Here is a 17,439-nt window from a genome sequence, read left to right on the forward strand (position 1 = left end):
TTGTTGCAACATAATCCCATCTACTCTAAATTAGTATTTAGATGACAAATCTCTTTGGGAAGAATATTACCTGAAATCAGCAGAGTCAAGTTCAATATGTGAAACCAATTTGCTTACCGAGCAAACTTTCTTTGTCAGCACATTTATACCGAATTGCAATTCCAATGTTAAATTCTCTAAAATTCTGTCTCAGATTCCATCTAATCTACATAAGGGTGGATAACTCTCCCCTTATAAGATCTTTTAAAGTGTGAATGACCCATTTCTAATATGGTATCAAAGCGGACTCAAGTCGATGATGGTTTTCTCTTTATCTCTTATCTACCATTTGAGTGGCTCATTTCTAATATCCAACAAACTTAGTGGACCTTTGACAACACAAAGTGGACTATCAAAACTTGTTGTTGACTGTTTCATCAAAAGTAATTTTTAAATTATCAATCTTTAGAAAATTATGAGGAAACAGTCAACAACGAATCCATTATTTTGAAATTATTTGAGGAAACAGTCAACAATGAGTTTTCATATTCTATTGACAAAGGTCCATTAATAAAAGGACATATAATTTGCATCAATAATTCATCAAGCATACGATATACCAAGTCGTTTCATGATATATATACTAAGTAGTATATTATACATCCAACAGAAACAAAATAATAAGGGGATGGAATCAGATAAGTTCCTACTCCTACCTCTTAGATTGTTAAAACCCAGGTGCAATTTACTAAGGCCTGTGATGTTCCCAGTTTGTGTAGGCACACTTCCACCAAAGTTGTTGTCTGACAAGTCAAGAATCTCATTCTCCCAAACTCGGTGGTATGTCTCCCTCCAATTTGTTCCCACTTAGCTCAAGTATTTTGAGTTACGGCTGCAAATGTCATGTGGTAGGGGACCATGAAGAGAGTTCGAACTCAAATCTAGAGAAACGAGAGTGTTAGTTTAGTGTCAATCAAGTTGTAAAAGCGTCGGTTCATCCCTAACTTGCTATGTGTGGATCAGCTGTTCGGTCCAATCTAGTTTTGGTAAACAAAGCAGTTATTCAAAATGATATTCTTGATCATATACAAAGACAATGCAAAAGCAATTCAATTGTTTGTGGGCCAATTCAATTGAAGGTATCAATTCCAATTCCAATTCCAATTCCAATTCCAATTCCACAACCCAAATTCCGAACAAAGCCTTGGATCTCCGACAAATGCCTATCATGGATTGGACCGAACAGCTGATCGACACATAGCAAGTCAGGGATGAATCGAACTGTAAACCAAACAAACTGCATGTGTGGGTGTGTGTGTGAGAGAGAGAGGAGTGCTATTAAATAACCAAGAATGATCCATCGCCATAGCTGATATTGATAGTAGGGAGAGCAAAACACTATTTTGACATTAGCTTCCACAACAGCTCGAAACATCAACCCATGGGTACCATGCAATTTAAGCAATAAATGCATTACGACACAAGAAAGGTAAAAACTGTATTACAATTCACAAGCATTGAAGATGAACATATATTGGTAGTCCCCGTTTCGAATGGGGCCTAGACAGCGATCTCATTGTTGAATTTGATAAGCCAAAACGACTAGTTGCTCCCACCACCAAAAAGGTATCCCAGGGAAGATCCACCACCCGGGGCAGCATGAACTTTAGTAGAAGGTCGATCCTGAAATATTCAATCACAATGTAATTGATCAACTATATGGGATTGGTAATCAAACATGGGGACTAATTGCAACCAAGGCAACGTTGCGTAAAATAATGATCTCGGAATAGTGATAATCCAAAATGCTGAAGCAGATAAAACACTAGTCGCATCTAACTAAGCAACTAAACATAAATAGGACTGCTATAGACAATATCACAGAAACGTCAAAGATTAAAAAATTGGAGTAGCTATTATGGCTATGAGTGCTAGACTGCTATTAACAATTTCTAAAGCTTTTGCTTGTTACCATTTTTTCAAAAAATGCTTTTCTACTTTCAGTTGTATCATGATTGTATTTTGATACATAACACACATTTCATACAAGCATGCAAATAATAAGAATTTGATACACAAGAAAAGCAGTTTGAGCACCTAATTCACCAGCTATCAGGAGCTTGCCAACATAACACATTGCTAAGGATATACCACTAATCGGATATATAATAAACATAGTACTCCCTCCGTCTCACTTTACTTAAGGCGTTTCTTTTTGGCATATGATTTAAGAAAGTGGTGTTTAGTGAGTTAAATAAAGATAAAATAAAGTAGAGGAGAGAGTAAAGGAAGAGGAGTGAACTAAAAGAAAGATAAAGTAGGTGAGATTTGATATTTTATTTTTAGCTAAAAAGAGAAATGACTCAAGTAACTTGGGAAGTATGAGGACGCAGGTATTGTATATTGACAAAAAAATGACATCCATACCGTGAGGAAGTTCCCAGTGTTCTGTCCATCAGCTCGGTAATAGTTATTCTTCTGATTTCCCTGGATACCAGCAGGAATCTGCTTTGGAGCATCACCAGATGGTGCAGCAGAAGGCTGCTTCTCCGCTACCACAGAAGTAACTGGGGGTGGCTTCTCAACAGGAGCCTGCACATTGTTTGAGGCAGGCTTTGCAGCAGGAGCTTCCTCACCTCCAAGAAGGTAGCCCAAAGAACTCTGCCCTCCGCCACTGCTAACTCCACGACGACCCATTTACTCTGCGAAATCAAAATTCAACTTCCTTCACTACATAACTCAAAAAGACATAAAGAAAAAAAATTGAAAAAAACTTTCTTCACTACAATCAGAATTAGCCTAAGAGAACAAACCAGGTAGTACGGTTCTACTGTGATTCCCATATCACAGAAAGGATTTGAAAAATATCACATCGCTTGTCAGTTGAATGGAGTAAAAAGAATTTTCCATTGGATTACACCAAAAGATTATGTGGTGACATTAATTGAACATAACTAGATCAGTAGAATTATGGTGTTTATCTTCTTCAGGATTTTTCATTTTTGATGAAAATTGTTCAAATTTGCAAATTATAAATAAGATCCGATCCAAATTCTAAAGTTTCAAGTTTCGGCATAAAAAATTGAGTCTCTCTCTCACACACAACCACAGTCTCCATTTTCAATCAACTACACAATTTTCCCCAATCACCCGATTTAAATTAAAACAATTCGCCAAAATACTGAATTAATTCCCAATTACATAAGAAACAGTTGATCTCGTATATCCAGCGACCGATTGCAAGAGGCAGAAAAGTAGTAAACGGATGACTGCTATAAAAGCAACAAAATAAAATAATGACGAACATATATAGTGGAAGTGAAAATGATAGACCGCTGTCGAAATCAGTTTCCCAGCAGCACAATGAAGTAGTCATTTTTACGAACTAAAACCATAGATCTGAATTAGAAACAACATTAACAATCACAATTCCGCATCATTCAAAGCTACGGCATCGAACCACAGATACGCGAGAGAGAAAGAGAGAGGACGGCGTTACCTGTGTTGTGAAGAATCAGATCTGATCTGCGGAAAGAAGTGGCCAATGGGAAGAGTAAAGGTTACTGCTGTCACTATATATATAGTGATTCAAAATTTTTATGACGTCTTATTTTTTAATCAATGGCCTCTTATTTAAATTACTACTAGTACTCTACAAAACAGTAATCCCTCAGTTTCGCACTAATGGCATTTCATCTTTGATCAGAAGGAAATTAAAAAAAAATTGTGTAATGTATTAAATAAAAAAATAATGACGTATAAAAAAATAAAGTAAGAAAGTAGGAAAAAATAAGAATGAAAAACTATGCTACTTTGACTCTACTACTATAGAACGTCTAAAAGGAAAAATAACTTTATTATTGTGGAACGAAGGAAGTATACTAATGCATCGGATTTCCTTTTTTTAATATCTCTTATATTAATAAATAAAATACTAGTATTATATTTTATCTTTCCATTGGCAGTAATATTTTTTAAAATCTTGTATATTATATTCCAAAATGTGATATCTATTATTGAATGGAGGCATGTTTTAAGAATAAAACAAGGAGTATCTTTTAAAATCATGTACACATCCGTCTAATAAATGACATACTTGGATAGTGGCACGGAATTTTAGAAGAAGTTGTCTTTTGTGTTAAGTGGAAAGAGAAAACAGTATATTTATATTAATATTAAATATTATAATTTTTCTAAAAAAAGAAGAGTAAACTACCTCATTAGTCTCTAACGTTTTGGGTTGTGACACTACGGACCCCTAACAAAAAAAATAGCACCAGATGACCCTAACGTTTAATATAATCACGAATGCAGTGTTTATAGCCACTTTTTGGACGAAAATGCCCAAATGGCTTGAAGAGCATTTTTGTCAATCCCAAAATTTGCTGACATATGAATTCTGTCACATTTCTGTCGGCTAGTTCTTATGTGATTTCCTAATAAATTCTGATACTTCATACGTGATTAAAGTTTTGTCATTATTTGCACAGAAAAAACTCCTTGTATCCTTCTATTTCTAGTTAGTGATAACATATATCAGGTATAGAAAATTAATTGAGAAACAACATAAAAATATGAAAAAGTGAAGTTATTTATGTAATAAAATCTGAATCAATAATACACAGAATAAAAATATTTCACATTTAATTAAACGATATAGTAATTATTTTCTTGAAAAAGCTGACATTTAAAATATTACTTTCATTATATATCATTGAACTAATTTGTTACTCTAAGCCTAATTTAAGACGATTTGTATGATTGATATTTTATTGAGAATTTTAATTTAGCTCAAATTGAAAAATTTTAACATAATATGAACATTTAATCTGTAGATATAAATTTGCATAGTTTCTTGTCATTCATGATAAAATCAAAAATGAGCAATACTTTGAAAATATTTAAGCATGTGATATTAGCTATTTAGCCCTTGGAAATTTTATTATTATTATTAATAGTATTTGAAATTAAGAGAATGTAAATTTATAAACTAATATCGCAAAATTAGATATTTTCGTAATAAATTGATCTGTAAATCAAGGTAAAAAAAAAAGAAAAAATAGGGGAAATAGAAACACGGAAAAGTACAAGAAAATGAGTTTTATAAGTAAGAAATGGTCTCATTTTATTATTTTCATATCAATTAATGTAGATAATGATAAATCTGTACATTAAAAAACATAGAAAGTGTAAGTAATGACAAGATTTTAATTATGTATGAAGCACCAGAACTTATTAGAAAATTACATAAAAAGTTGCTGATAGAAATGTTGCAGAAATCATATGTCAGCAATATAATTGAGTGACAAAAATGCCCTTATAGGATCTGAGGGTGTTTTAGTCTGAAAAAAAATCATTCGTGATTATATAAAACGTTAGGGTACTCTGGCGCTATTTTTTCTGTTAGGAGTCTGTGGTGTCACAATCCTAACCGTTAGGGACTAACGATGCAGTTCACTCAAACAAGAGATATGACATTTTTTATGGAACAAACTAAAAAGAAAATTATGACATCTATATTCTAGAGTGTGATATCTATTGTTGAATGGAGTCAATAAGATTTTTATAGTTTTATTTTACTCCCTATATTCCAATGTAGTTGGGGCATTTCTTTTTTGACATGTTTAAGAAATTGATATATTAAAGATTAAAGTGAAGTAAAGTATGAGAGATAATAAAGTTTTTTCTAAATAAAGAAATAATTTAACTACCTTGGAATAATCTAAAAAGAACCACTTAATTATTTTAGGATGGAGGCAGTAGTTAATTATACGTATTTGAAAGCATGATGCTAGATTGTGACCTTTGAAAACTTAATAATTGTGTAAGAATATTTAAAATACTAGTAGTACGTAAAATTAATTTTAAAGATTAAAATGTTACTCCACTAACTATACTATACATAGACATATATTGGTTAAAAAGAAAATTATGGCAAATAGATGATGAAATGAAGAGAGTATATAATTATTTAGTAGAAATGTGCAATTCATGTTAGAGGTTATTGACAAATTTCAATTTTTTTAGTTATGAATTTTAAATTTCACAGATAATATTATGAATTCAATATACTTCAGTGTACAACATATACACGTATCTCTTTAACTAGCATGCTCATAGAATTCACATAACACAGAAAACTCAATAAAACAACTACACCGATGCACATTGGGTTAGTGGAGCTAGCAAGGCTCTACCCCTAAGCCTATATACCACTAAACTCATTCTTGGTATGCTTCTAAGATGAATATATGTAACGTCATGACCACCATTTTGGTCAAAGTTTTAAGAAAAAAACAATAGAAAATGAGGCAATATAACCATATACCTATCTTAGAAATATGTTCCTAACTCAAACCTTCCAAGCGTAAATTAATTCCTTGTTGATGTTAAATACTAGACAATGAACAACGAAATGTGAGTTTTGTTACTTGTAACTGTTTTTTTTGTGGACTATTGTAAATAGTCATATGCCATTTATTTCATAAATTGAAAACCATATAGTTGCATTTGATTCGACTTTGTTAAATTCTTCGTGTTTCTCAGTATTAAAAGTATGGTGGATGTATTCGACAATCCAAATTTGAATCAGTCCACATTTTTTTTACCGAGGTATGTGTTATTGTGAGTTACTATATTAATTTTTCATTAATGTCATCCTTATAAATTGATTGTTAATTATATGTAGGCTGATTGTTGTCTCCTTCTGCAAAAGCATTGAATGTGCCAGATTAGGGTTACACGTGTAAAATTCTAAATTACACCGATTTGGTTAAGGTAGGTTTTCGGTCACCCAATTGTTGAAATTTATGGTTTTGGTTCGACTTTAAAATTCTAAACTGATTGTTTTAACCAAAATCATAGATAAAAACCAAAATTTAAAAATTCTATTCAACTTTCAACTAATAAAATTAATAACTTAGTTTATGGCTGACAAATCCTCCGGATTGAGTCATTATCGGGTTATTGACCCAATCCAATAAGGCCAGACCCTAACCCAACCCAAAATCGTCGAGTTATTATCTCCTACACTAGTCACCGACTTAAATTATAAATAATCTTGAAAGAACAAACTAATAGATGTAAACTATTTAAACTGTTTCAAATGAAGTTCATATTAAATCAAATAAAAGTACATAACTTTATTTATTTTAACAAACTTGCTATTCACATGTCATTACTGCGACAATATTTGGCGCCTAAGTTGCTCGTGCAGGACAACTTATGTAGTTTATGGATTACTTCCACCATTACTATAGTCCTGTCTGTCTTGAGTCGGGTACATATGTAGTCCCGTATGATGGGTTTCCATGTAGCTAATAGATAACATTTCTCTATGTCATGGACAATGGTCTATCTCCGGTAGAGATTTATCCATGGTTCTCTATGTACTTCTCAAGTTGTAATTGTTGTCTGGAAATGAGGTTGTAGAAGTGGGAGGACGTCAAATTGGAGAAGTGAGTATTTTTTTTGAAGAAAACTTTATATTAAAATATTTTCAATACTTAATTTTATTGGTAAACAAGATGAAAAAATCCATATCGGTGGTTACTGACTTCTAAAGGATGTAAAAGTTTAAATGATATTGCATAACCAATGACTACTTCTAAAGGATGAGAAAGTTGAAATGATGTTGCATAACCAACCTATAACCGGAGCACTCCAAGTTCCGCTTGCCTTTGGAGAATGACAGAGTCAGGTATGAAATCACTATCATATCTACGTTTCATTGTTACATCATTTCTAATTTGATATGATTTTTTATTATTAGGATATTTGGAGAGTTGAAGCCGACAATGATGACCCATATCATGGTCTAACCATTGTTGGCTATGGCCGTCGTCCCCTAAAGTTTGTCCCATTTTACTATTTTCGTCGTCCCACAAAGTTTGTCCCACTTGAAATCTTACCAAAAATGGACATTAATAAGTTAAACAATTTTTTAAAACCCGCTCCAAGTCAAATTTGGACAAACTTTGGGGCACGGACGGAGTAATATATAAGAGAAAAGTTTTCCAATAGGATAATTCGACACAACCACGCACGAAGTGTACCAGACTCTTTGAATTTGAAAAAATCAGCGCCAATTTGAACATGCAATTGGGTTTGGGTCATAATAAGGGTCGACCCAATAAGAACCCAATAATATTGGGTTGAGTTAGGATTGAGTTAGGGTTATCCATTAAGAAATAAAATTATTATTTTATAATTAAAATATTTAACTTTACTTTATTAATTAGATTTAAATCCTTGTACAATTTTAATCATTTTATAACATGTTTTAATTGGGTAATACTTATACTATCATACTTTAATCATGTAATATCATGTTCTGATCATTATCGTGTCATTTCAAGCTAAATTTATAGAGTAGTACTCACTTACCATCATTAACGGAAGGACTGACATTTTATTGCATGATACGATAATTCGCACGAACGTGCATGAAGTTATTGGGTTGGGAACCAATAAGAACCCGATAATTTCGGATTGGGGTAGAATTCAAGCTTGTTGGGTTTTGATCGATATCGGATTGACACTTAACTACTTAATCCACACGGGTTTTGATCGATATCGGATTGACACTTAACTACTTAATCCACGCCTTACCTAAATAAGCCATTCTTTAGCAATAAATTGTATTTTAGTCTATAATCCAATTTATTTTTTTGTGTAAATTTGTTTTTCAGTTTGAAATTCAAAATTAAATGTAAAGCGCATTAGGGTTTCGCCTCACAGTGCATCGAACTCCATCTCCATTTCAACTCTTCTTCCATCAGAATTTCAGCTAGTTTCCCTCCTTCATAACTCGCAAGTATTTAAGATTTTCATGGTTGAATAGTTGCGTTTTTACTTAGCTTTTTTTTGAGATGGAATTTGAATGGGAATCAGTTATGTATCGTTTTTTTGTAAGAGTTTAGTTGCGCCGTTGCTGGAGTCGCAGGTTTCTGAAACAGAGCAGAGAATGCAACAATTTTGTATATTGATTGGCATTTGCTGTAATCAAGGATGGTTTCTGCTTATTTGTCTCTATAAGTTGGCACAATTGATGTTGGATATTGTAGTTTGGGTGTTATCTTTCCTTTTCTTAGCTCTTGTAACAATGTCGTGCTAAAAAATTATGCTGCCAGAAGCAGGATTAGTGTGAGGAATGATGTATATAAGCTAAGTTTATTATGTTGGAGAAAGGGTGTTATGCTTACTTTAAAGGCTTTTCACTGCCATCTTTCTCATGAATATCCCTTTCTTGTTATCTCAATTGTTATACGTACATTGGGCTCGTTTAGTTTTAGTGGCAATTTTTGTACAAATTGAGAACCGTTTACTTGTTTTTGTTCCAGAGTTATTCCTGAGAAGCATTATCAAACACTGAACCTGATGTGGAAGGTGGTGTGAAGTGTGAACGTAAACCCGTTTGATTACTGGTTTAGTTCGGTGCAGGGATGCATGGTCGAGGGAATTACAATATTCAGGTCGGCCAGGATCCTTATGCACGACCGCCTGCATTTCAGCAACACCCCGCAACCACTGCTCCTCCTACATCCCATTATGGCTCAATCCCTTCACAATCCCAAGTTACTCAACACAGCCACCCCTCTTTTTATCCAAGACCTGGTGCTGTTGCATATCAGCATGTCATGACGAATGTTCAACACCACGGTCGACCTGCACCAGTTATGTCAGGTGGAATGAGTTCTGGTCAATCTTATGCACATCATCCAAGACCTCCGCAGATAAGCAACCAAATCTCTCATCCCTACTCAACAATTGAGCAACGGCCTTTACCCTGGAGTCAAAATCTACATCAACTTCCTCCTCCTCCTCCACCACCTCTTCAAGGCCAGAGTGTTTTTCAATTGACTTCCTCACAAGGGAATACTCATGAAAGAGGGCATCCTTCTCATGCCCCCCCACCCCCGCTGCCACATTACTCTTCTAGTTCTTTGACGTCTGGTCAGTGTGGGTCCTCTGTGAACCCTATGCGGGAACATTCCTATCAACAGTCAATGACACCAGGGCTGCCACTCCCTCCCGCTCCACCCTCTACAGTCCCACCTCTTCCACCATCTTCACCATCATCAAATTTTCTGTCAGTGAGAGATGGAAATCAAAGCCAGAAGGGACTCCCCAATGAGGAAAATTTGGAGTTAGACTGTCCACCTCTTGGGAAGTCCATGGGTGATCCAAAGGTTCAGTTTCAACACACTGAAAGTGAATCCAAAGTGGGATCAGTGGATGCTGAGGCTGCTAATTCCCACACTGATTCTGATATGGACATGGAAGGTTAGCCTAATGCTTTGCTGGATAGTTGCAATGCCATGCCATATACTACCTCAATTGCTACAATTTCCTTTTCTGTGCGCCCGGCAAAAAATTGCCACTTTCCATTTATAGTAGTAGGATCCAGACAACTCACCACACTTGTAAAGTGGATCCTTACTCCACTCACACACCACCAACTATTTTAATAAATCCCATGCTGTCGACAATGTGGCATTTTTTTTGTGGACAGCGGGAGTATTGTTTAAAAATAATGCAATGAACTCTAGCATGCATACAAATGGTCTATACAGTAATGATTACTTTCTATATTGGCTTTTAGATGATATCACCTACCCTGATGAGGAGAAAAAGAATTGCCCATATGTTAATTCAAATGATGAGTGTGGTCCAATGTCTCAAGAAGATTATACAGCAGAGAAACTACAACTGCTGCAGCATACCAGCAGACATGGACTTTCTGAAATTTCAGTACATGGAACTTTATTGTTTTCTGAAGCCTCTGTAGCACATGCCAAAGAAGGAGGTATATCTAATCCTTCTGAAATTTTATGGCCCTGATGACTAACAGAATCTCCGTGCCATTGCTACCTATTTTTCCTTCTCCACACAATAACAAAAACTGCATGTACCTTACTTGCTCATTTCACTGGTCTTTTTAATCTAGTATTTGGCACACACTATTGATTTCTTGAAGTTCTTGGCAGTCTATCCTGCTAATTGGCTGTTCTTTCTGTATTTTAATGATTAGGTTGTTCGTTTTGACTCACTTCATCTAAGATTTGTCTGCAGGCTCTGAAGTTGCATCTGATTGTAACTTACCCGTCACCATGAAGGTATTTTCTAGAGCTGAGTTAGGCAAGCCAGGAAACGGACAAAAAGAAATCTCCTTGGATGCTAGCGTAAACAAGTCACCTTCCGAGAATAAATATTTTGGTGAATCTGGTGGACCAGTTATTCATCCAGAACCTGGTTATGGGGAACTTCCTGGTCAGGCCATGAATGATGCAAATCCTGCCAAAATCGTACAGGGTTATTCTTCTAACAGTACTTCTGAAAACGAGGAAGGAAATCTTGAAGACGTCAGCCTTCCATCTACAAGTGATGCAACTACAAATTATTATGCTGAGAAGGGGCATGATGTTGGGTCAGAAGATAGTTGTAAGAGTCTATCAAAGTCTAATAAGCACGTACTCCCTGAGTCTGTTAATAGATCACCAATTAATGTGATGCAAGCTGATAAGTTGGATATTACAACTGGGGTTGTATCTAAACTTTCTGATAGAAGCCATAAAGGCCAAAAATCTGTCAGCAGCGGTACTTATACAGCACGTCAGTCAAAAGATTCTTTGAGAAATTATGATGAAAGTGTTGGTATTGAGGATGCCAATGCACACAAGCCAGATACGAAAGCTGAAAAACCAAAGGTAGATGAATTTGGTAGATTGATTAGGGAAAATGTTAGTGACAGTGACCTGAGTGATTCACCGCGTCATGTGCGGAGGCATGCAAGAAGAACTAGAAAAAGGAGTCGAAGTCAAAGCAGAAGTCGATCTCCTTATGATAGGAGGAGGAGGAGGAGAAGTCCATGGAGGAGAAAAGAGAGGTGTGACCGATCTCGCAGGTTAGAGTTAGATTATTTGATTAAACACTTGTTTGACATATTTGTTTTATGCCATTACATTGTTTATATGCTAACTTTACATGACATAAGTTTCATATCCTTGCTATCTATTCCCAGTTTGTCTCCAAGGAGAAGAAGTAGGAGTCGGTCACCTGTTTTAAGGCGTGATACTGAATTCAGTGGAGATAAACTGAGACGGGAGAAGGTTCAACCTGCAGTATGCTTTGACTTTCTCCAAGGAAAGTGTTACCGTGGAGCGGCTTGTCGTTATTCACACCATGAATCAGGCAAGGGTGAGAGATCTAGGTACAGTAGGGGCAAACATCATAATTGGGATGCTCCACCTACTATACGGAGTCCCGACTTTCAAGAGGAGGGTAAGGTTCTCACTGAAAAAGAAGTAAATGATAAGGGTAGGAGACTTTCTCAAGATGTGCCTGCTTTGTGGGAAGCAAAAGATGCAAAAGGACTGCCAGTTGATTCCACTAGCCAGTCTCCTGGAAAAATAGATATCCTTTCAGGTTATCCTGCTGATGACATACCAGCAGGTAAACACAATTATCTGATTCCAGATACGGCAGCAAAGCACTCTGACAAGATCCCTCAAATCCTTGATCAACAAGTTACAAGGACAGATGACAATTTGCCCTCCGAGTCTTCACTTGCGCATGTATTAGCTGGCGCACAAACCCATCATCCAGCCGAAAGACAGGACCCTAGTGGTCAACTTAGGTCTGTTGAAAGTCATTTGCCAATACCGTATTACAATCAAGGAGTCCCATCCTGGTCCTTCAATCCACCAATTGGCAATCATCCTTCTCAATTATCCATTCCTTTGCCTTCAGCATCTCAGCCTGTGAGTGCTTCATTTGATCCACCTATCTTGCAAAATTACAACTCAAATCCACCTACTTCACAGAACCATTTGACTCCTAAAAATTACTCCAGTTATGAAGCACCAGTAACTTACCAGCACTCTCATTTTCCTGGTCCATTAAAATCTGTATCAAGCTTGCCTCTTCCACCTCCACCTCTACCTCCTCCTCCACCACCACCACCACCACCAGCAGCAGCAGCCTCTCTAGAGTATAGCACTCCTTCACAACACTCTCATACATCTTTGAGAAACCATCAAACTGAAATGCCTAATCGATCTCAGATTGGTGAGTATCAGGCATACTCCTTTGCCCGAGAACCTGATCAAATGCGACATAGAACTGATGGTTCTGGATCAAGCTGTTTGCTAGTGAGCAGTCTGACAAGTCGAGCGGGTGGTCCCCGCATGATGGGTGAAGGTCATTTATCTGGAGAACCAGCACAGGGCATTAGTTCTTCAAAATCATTTACTCGGGCTCAAACTAGTCCGTTATCAAGGCAGTCTGCATTTAAGGAAATCCAAAGTTCTCTTGGTGCAGGTATTTCTGCTGACAGTAATTCTTCTCATAGTCATTCTTATTTCCAGCAGGCTTATGGCATGCGATATTCTGCTGCTGGTGGTGTCCCATCAAAACTTCCTGAGCCTGGGATGATGAGTATCTCTGCTTCTAGAATCACTCAAGATTTTCTTGAAAGGAACCGCTCTTATGTGCATTGCTTGGTTGGGTCACAAATTTCAAATAATTTCAATCCTTATGCATCAACTTTTGATCTGCCCCTGAGCTCCAAACTGAGTTCAAACACTTTGGTACGGGAAAATGATGCAACCACCAATGCTACAGATGTCACCCCAGTTGGTTTAAGCTCAGCCTCAGTTGATCCACATAGAACTCAATGTGTTGGCTCAACAAATATGATGTCTTCTAGTTCTGTAATGCCACCTGAGAGTGTTTCAAGAGCAGTCAGTGATCAGTATGATCCACTATTTGATAGTATTGAACAATACTCAAATTCAACTAGTAAAGCTGATCGTCTGAAACATGAAATTACTGGTGATTCTGATGACCTGAAGTTTCATGAGTCCAGAGGGTCGTTAAATATGGAGGCTATCAAGCAGGAAAGGGAAACAGCTGTATCAGCTGATGATTCTTTAGAAAAAGAAGAATGTGGGGAGACAGCTGATGTGGCCGTGGGTCCTGTCCTGAACAGTGACCCTAGTACTCCTAATGATGCACTTGACATGAATGTAGGAGAATTTGAGATTGATCAGGTTAAGAGTTCTGGAAAAAACAAGAAAAGCAAGGAGAAGTCCACGAAACTTTTTAAGATTTCCATTGCTGCTTTTGTGAAGGATGCTCTAAAGCCGTCATGGCGGCAGGGTAATATGAGCAAGGAGGCATTTAAGACCATTGTCAAGAAAACTGTTGATAAAGTATCTGGAGCTATGAAAAGTCACCAAGTACCCAAATCCCAGGCAAAAATAAATCACTACATTGATTCTTCAAGAGGAAAATTAACAAAGCTTGTCATGGTAGGCCATCTTTGAAACTAGTTCACTTCTGGCGTGATGTTTGCCTGTACAGTATTCAATGATTATGAATTTATTGCATTTTCTTAAAAAATTGGTGGATGAGACTATCTATGTCACCAGCATTGGCAGCTCCTTGGCTGAGTGTATGCTCCATTACATGTACTGTTAATTAATTATGGCTTATCAATTGATTTTCTCTAACTATTCTGTCTATGTATTCCTTGAAGGGATATATTGACAAATATGTTAAGGTGTAAGATCTGACTGGAGTCTGCATCAAAGGTTTGACTTGCCTGCCTGGACCCTAAATCATGCCCCAGATTTGCAGGATTAAGATGACTAGGCCTTTTAATTGCATTGTTCGAAAAGGAGTTCTGGTGGCTTTAAGAAGATTTGTAGACCGGAGTACTTTGGTCAATTAAATCAAACATCTCCAACAATTCTAAAGCCTACTGCAGTGCAAATATCAGAATGCTGATATGAATGTAAATTTAGCTGTAAGTGATGGGGGAGTTGCCAAAATTTGTACCTAATGCATTCCTTTAGAGCTTGGTCTTCTAAATTTTTGGTTATACCTTAATCTGTGTCGGTTTGTCTTTCATGAGATATTTATTGTTTAGCTTTCTTGCTTTAGTAATGTACATTATCTATTACACAATCTCGTTAAAGAAATTTCTAACTCTCAGTATTCTTCCCTCTCCACTGTCCTAGCTGTCACATTGTCATCCATTTTCTTTTTACTCTGTCCACCAGTGTCAGTATACGCATAGTCTGATTCTGTTTACACATCTGCTTTCTGATTGAGGTATGGTATTACTTGTTAAGGGTAGGGCAGTCTTAGATTATTCTGGTTTCGTTTGCATATGTTTATATCAGTAATGCATGTTGTGATAAAACATTTACTACAGGGATCACTTACTCTGCTGGTGTGGTATATACTGCAGGCTTTGCTGTTGCAACTTGTGGCTCAAGGTGCTTAAAGGGCTAGCGCCAAACCACTAGTTCGGGTTTATGAGGTAATTTTGTGTAAAAACATGTCTAGATCTTGAAATAGCTTCTTATTTTATACCTAAGCACCGTAAAATTTGATAATGTGCTTTTCTCTAGGTTAGATATGCTACCTTTCACATTGGGAAACTGTATCCAGAGAGAGTATACTGATATAGACAGCTGAAGAATGTACCTCTTTTAAATTTGAGATACAATTTTAATTTCTTAGGTTTGAAGTTAGAATTATATCCAGTTCTATGTTATAAATTTCGTTTGTAATATTTCATCATGTTTAGGCATTAAAGATTTTTACTTTTATTTACCAAGGATTTTTGTAATATTCTTATTTCTGTTTTTTTAGCAAGATCATTAGTGAATACAGGTTGAGATATTTACCAATTCTTCTGCTAACAGCTAGAATATTTCAAGGTTTTTCCCCCTGTTTTGTGTGTAGAATTTTTCATATTGTCAACCTCTTCAACTCAGTATTTCAAGATTGGTAATGATAATTTTTCAGAATTTGTGGTTAATTAGTACTGATATCGCAGATGAATCACATCCAATACAATTCAAGAAGTACTAATTTTTATTCTTAATTCAAAATGTAATAGGATGAACGTATAGTTCCAATTCTATGAGCACAAATTCTAAAATTGTAAATTTAGAGTATCAAACGAAGCACCTAAATAGCCACAAAGATTATGATCTTTGTGCATATGTAAATGATCTTAACCAAGCTATAGCGTGGTTAGAATCATTGAGTTTGTCAGAAATCTTCTACTTCGCTTGGAAAATGCATGCGTGATATAAGGGGCTGGAACGACTACAAATCACCGAGTTTGTTAGAAATCATCGACTTTGCTTGGAAAAATGCATGCGCGGCGAGGGGCTGGAGTGACTGTAAATCATCGAGTTTGTTGGAAATCAAAAAAGAAATATAGAAGAGGGGAGGCGGACTTCTCAGAAACCACGGCCTAAAGCTATGATAGGCGCAGCAAAGGCCGAGACTGCATTCCCTTCCGTTAACAGTAAGATCGAGAAAAGACTGAAGGATCTTGAGTTCACACAGTCTTGGAAGCAATGCAAACTCCAAAACAAGAGCATGAGGAAAGACAGTTGAGGCCCAAACATGAGGCGAGATCAGTAGAGCGTCAGAAGCCACATGCTGAGGAGGCTCTTGCTTCCACAAAGAGGGCATCGAGACATGCTGAGTCTCAAATAGTGATCATGATACCTGATAAAGATCTGAGCTCTAAACATCATTGGAGAAATTCCTTTTGCACAGTTGGAAGGAATACAAGCTTCAAAACATCAACAACTTAGTCGAGAAGCTCAGATGCCTCAGCTCCAGCCACAACGAGGCAGGCACGGGCTACATAGCCTCCACGAGAGAGATGAGGAGAGGTGGAAGGGAGTGGTGTGCGGAGATGTGATGCATCATAGGTGGAGGTGGTTTGATGATGAGATATCGGGTGCTGTTTTTCACATCGAATGTTCGATGTATAAAGATTTGGTTAATGAGATTGTGATTGGAGAGGCTGCTGCTTCTGCTGTGAGAATCAAACCTGTTGCTAGGAGAAGACCATTTGCTAACTAGTTTGCAGTTCCATTTCTTCATTTTGTCATTTCCTCACTTGATTTAAAATGAGGTATATAAATTGAATTTGGATTCAAAACAACTTCTAATTAATGTATCATTATATGGCATCTCACACAGTTAGCAATTAGCATTACTCTTAATTCTGAACAATATTATTGTTAATAATACCTGTTTAAATCATTGAACTAATTGCTTATATATTGTAAAACATTAATTAAATAAATAATAATCAAAGAAATCTTATGTATAAATCTAAGATGTTTCCTTGGGTAATTCGCAAGAAAATGAATTTAATCTATGTTTCATAGGATATGAACAACTGGCTTCCATAGCATAGTGGTATTGCGTTTGAGCATTAGTAAAGACCATATATATGTCTGAGCATGTGTTAACTTATTTGCACAAACATTACAATACTTCCATTATTATCATCAAGTTCTTAAATCATTGCAGGAAAAGTAATAAATCACCTTCAGATAATTAATCACTTTATACATCTCCTGCTTAGCAAAATTCTCTAAATTAATCCACAGTTATACATATTCTATAATCCAAAAA

At 36.2% G+C, this 17,439-nt stretch overlaps 2 protein-coding genes across 9 annotated transcripts; one reads left to right on the plus strand and one right to left on the minus strand.

Moving 5' to 3' along the window:
• Nucleotides 1-1,322: 1,322 nt before the first annotated feature.
• Nucleotides 1,323-3,577, minus strand: LOC121787006 (protein SPIRAL1-like 1). Its single transcript, XM_042185605.1, has 3 exons — nt 3,479-3,577; nt 2,407-2,681; nt 1,323-1,662 (listed from the first exon to the last, which is right to left on the minus strand). The coding sequence occupies exons 2-3, from the start codon at nt 2,674-2,676 to the stop codon at nt 1,582-1,584; spliced, it is 351 nt and encodes a 116-aa protein (XP_042041539.1). The 5' UTR covers nt 2,677-2,681; nt 3,479-3,577; the 3' UTR covers nt 1,323-1,581.
• Nucleotides 3,578-8,641: 5,064 nt separating this feature from the next.
• LOC121786181 lies at nt 8,642-15,680 on the plus strand. 8 transcript variants are annotated; one of them, XM_042184751.1, is made up of 8 exons: nt 8,642-8,794; nt 9,321-10,263; nt 10,583-10,786; nt 11,053-11,884; nt 12,002-14,291; nt 14,519-14,788; nt 15,236-15,307; nt 15,399-15,680. In XM_042184751.1, the coding sequence occupies exons 2-6, from the start codon at nt 9,423-9,425 to the stop codon at nt 14,546-14,548; spliced, it is 4,197 nt and encodes a 1,398-aa protein (XP_042040685.1). In that variant the 5' UTR covers nt 8,642-8,794; nt 9,321-9,422; the 3' UTR covers nt 14,549-14,788; nt 15,236-15,307; nt 15,399-15,680. The 8 variants fall into 8 exon arrangements, with proteins under 8 accessions (XP_042040685.1, XP_042040688.1, XP_042040690.1 ...); XM_042184752.1 differs by having other exon boundaries at nt 8,657-8,790; XM_042184753.1 differs by having other exon boundaries at nt 8,681-8,766.
• The last annotated feature ends 1,759 nt before the right edge of the window (nt 15,681-17,439 follow it).

The sequence above is a fragment of the Salvia splendens genome, chromosome 22, assembly GCF_004379255.2.
Source record: "Salvia splendens isolate huo1 chromosome 22, SspV2, whole genome shotgun sequence".
NCBI lineage: Eukaryota > Viridiplantae > Streptophyta > Magnoliopsida > Lamiales > Lamiaceae > Salvia > Salvia splendens.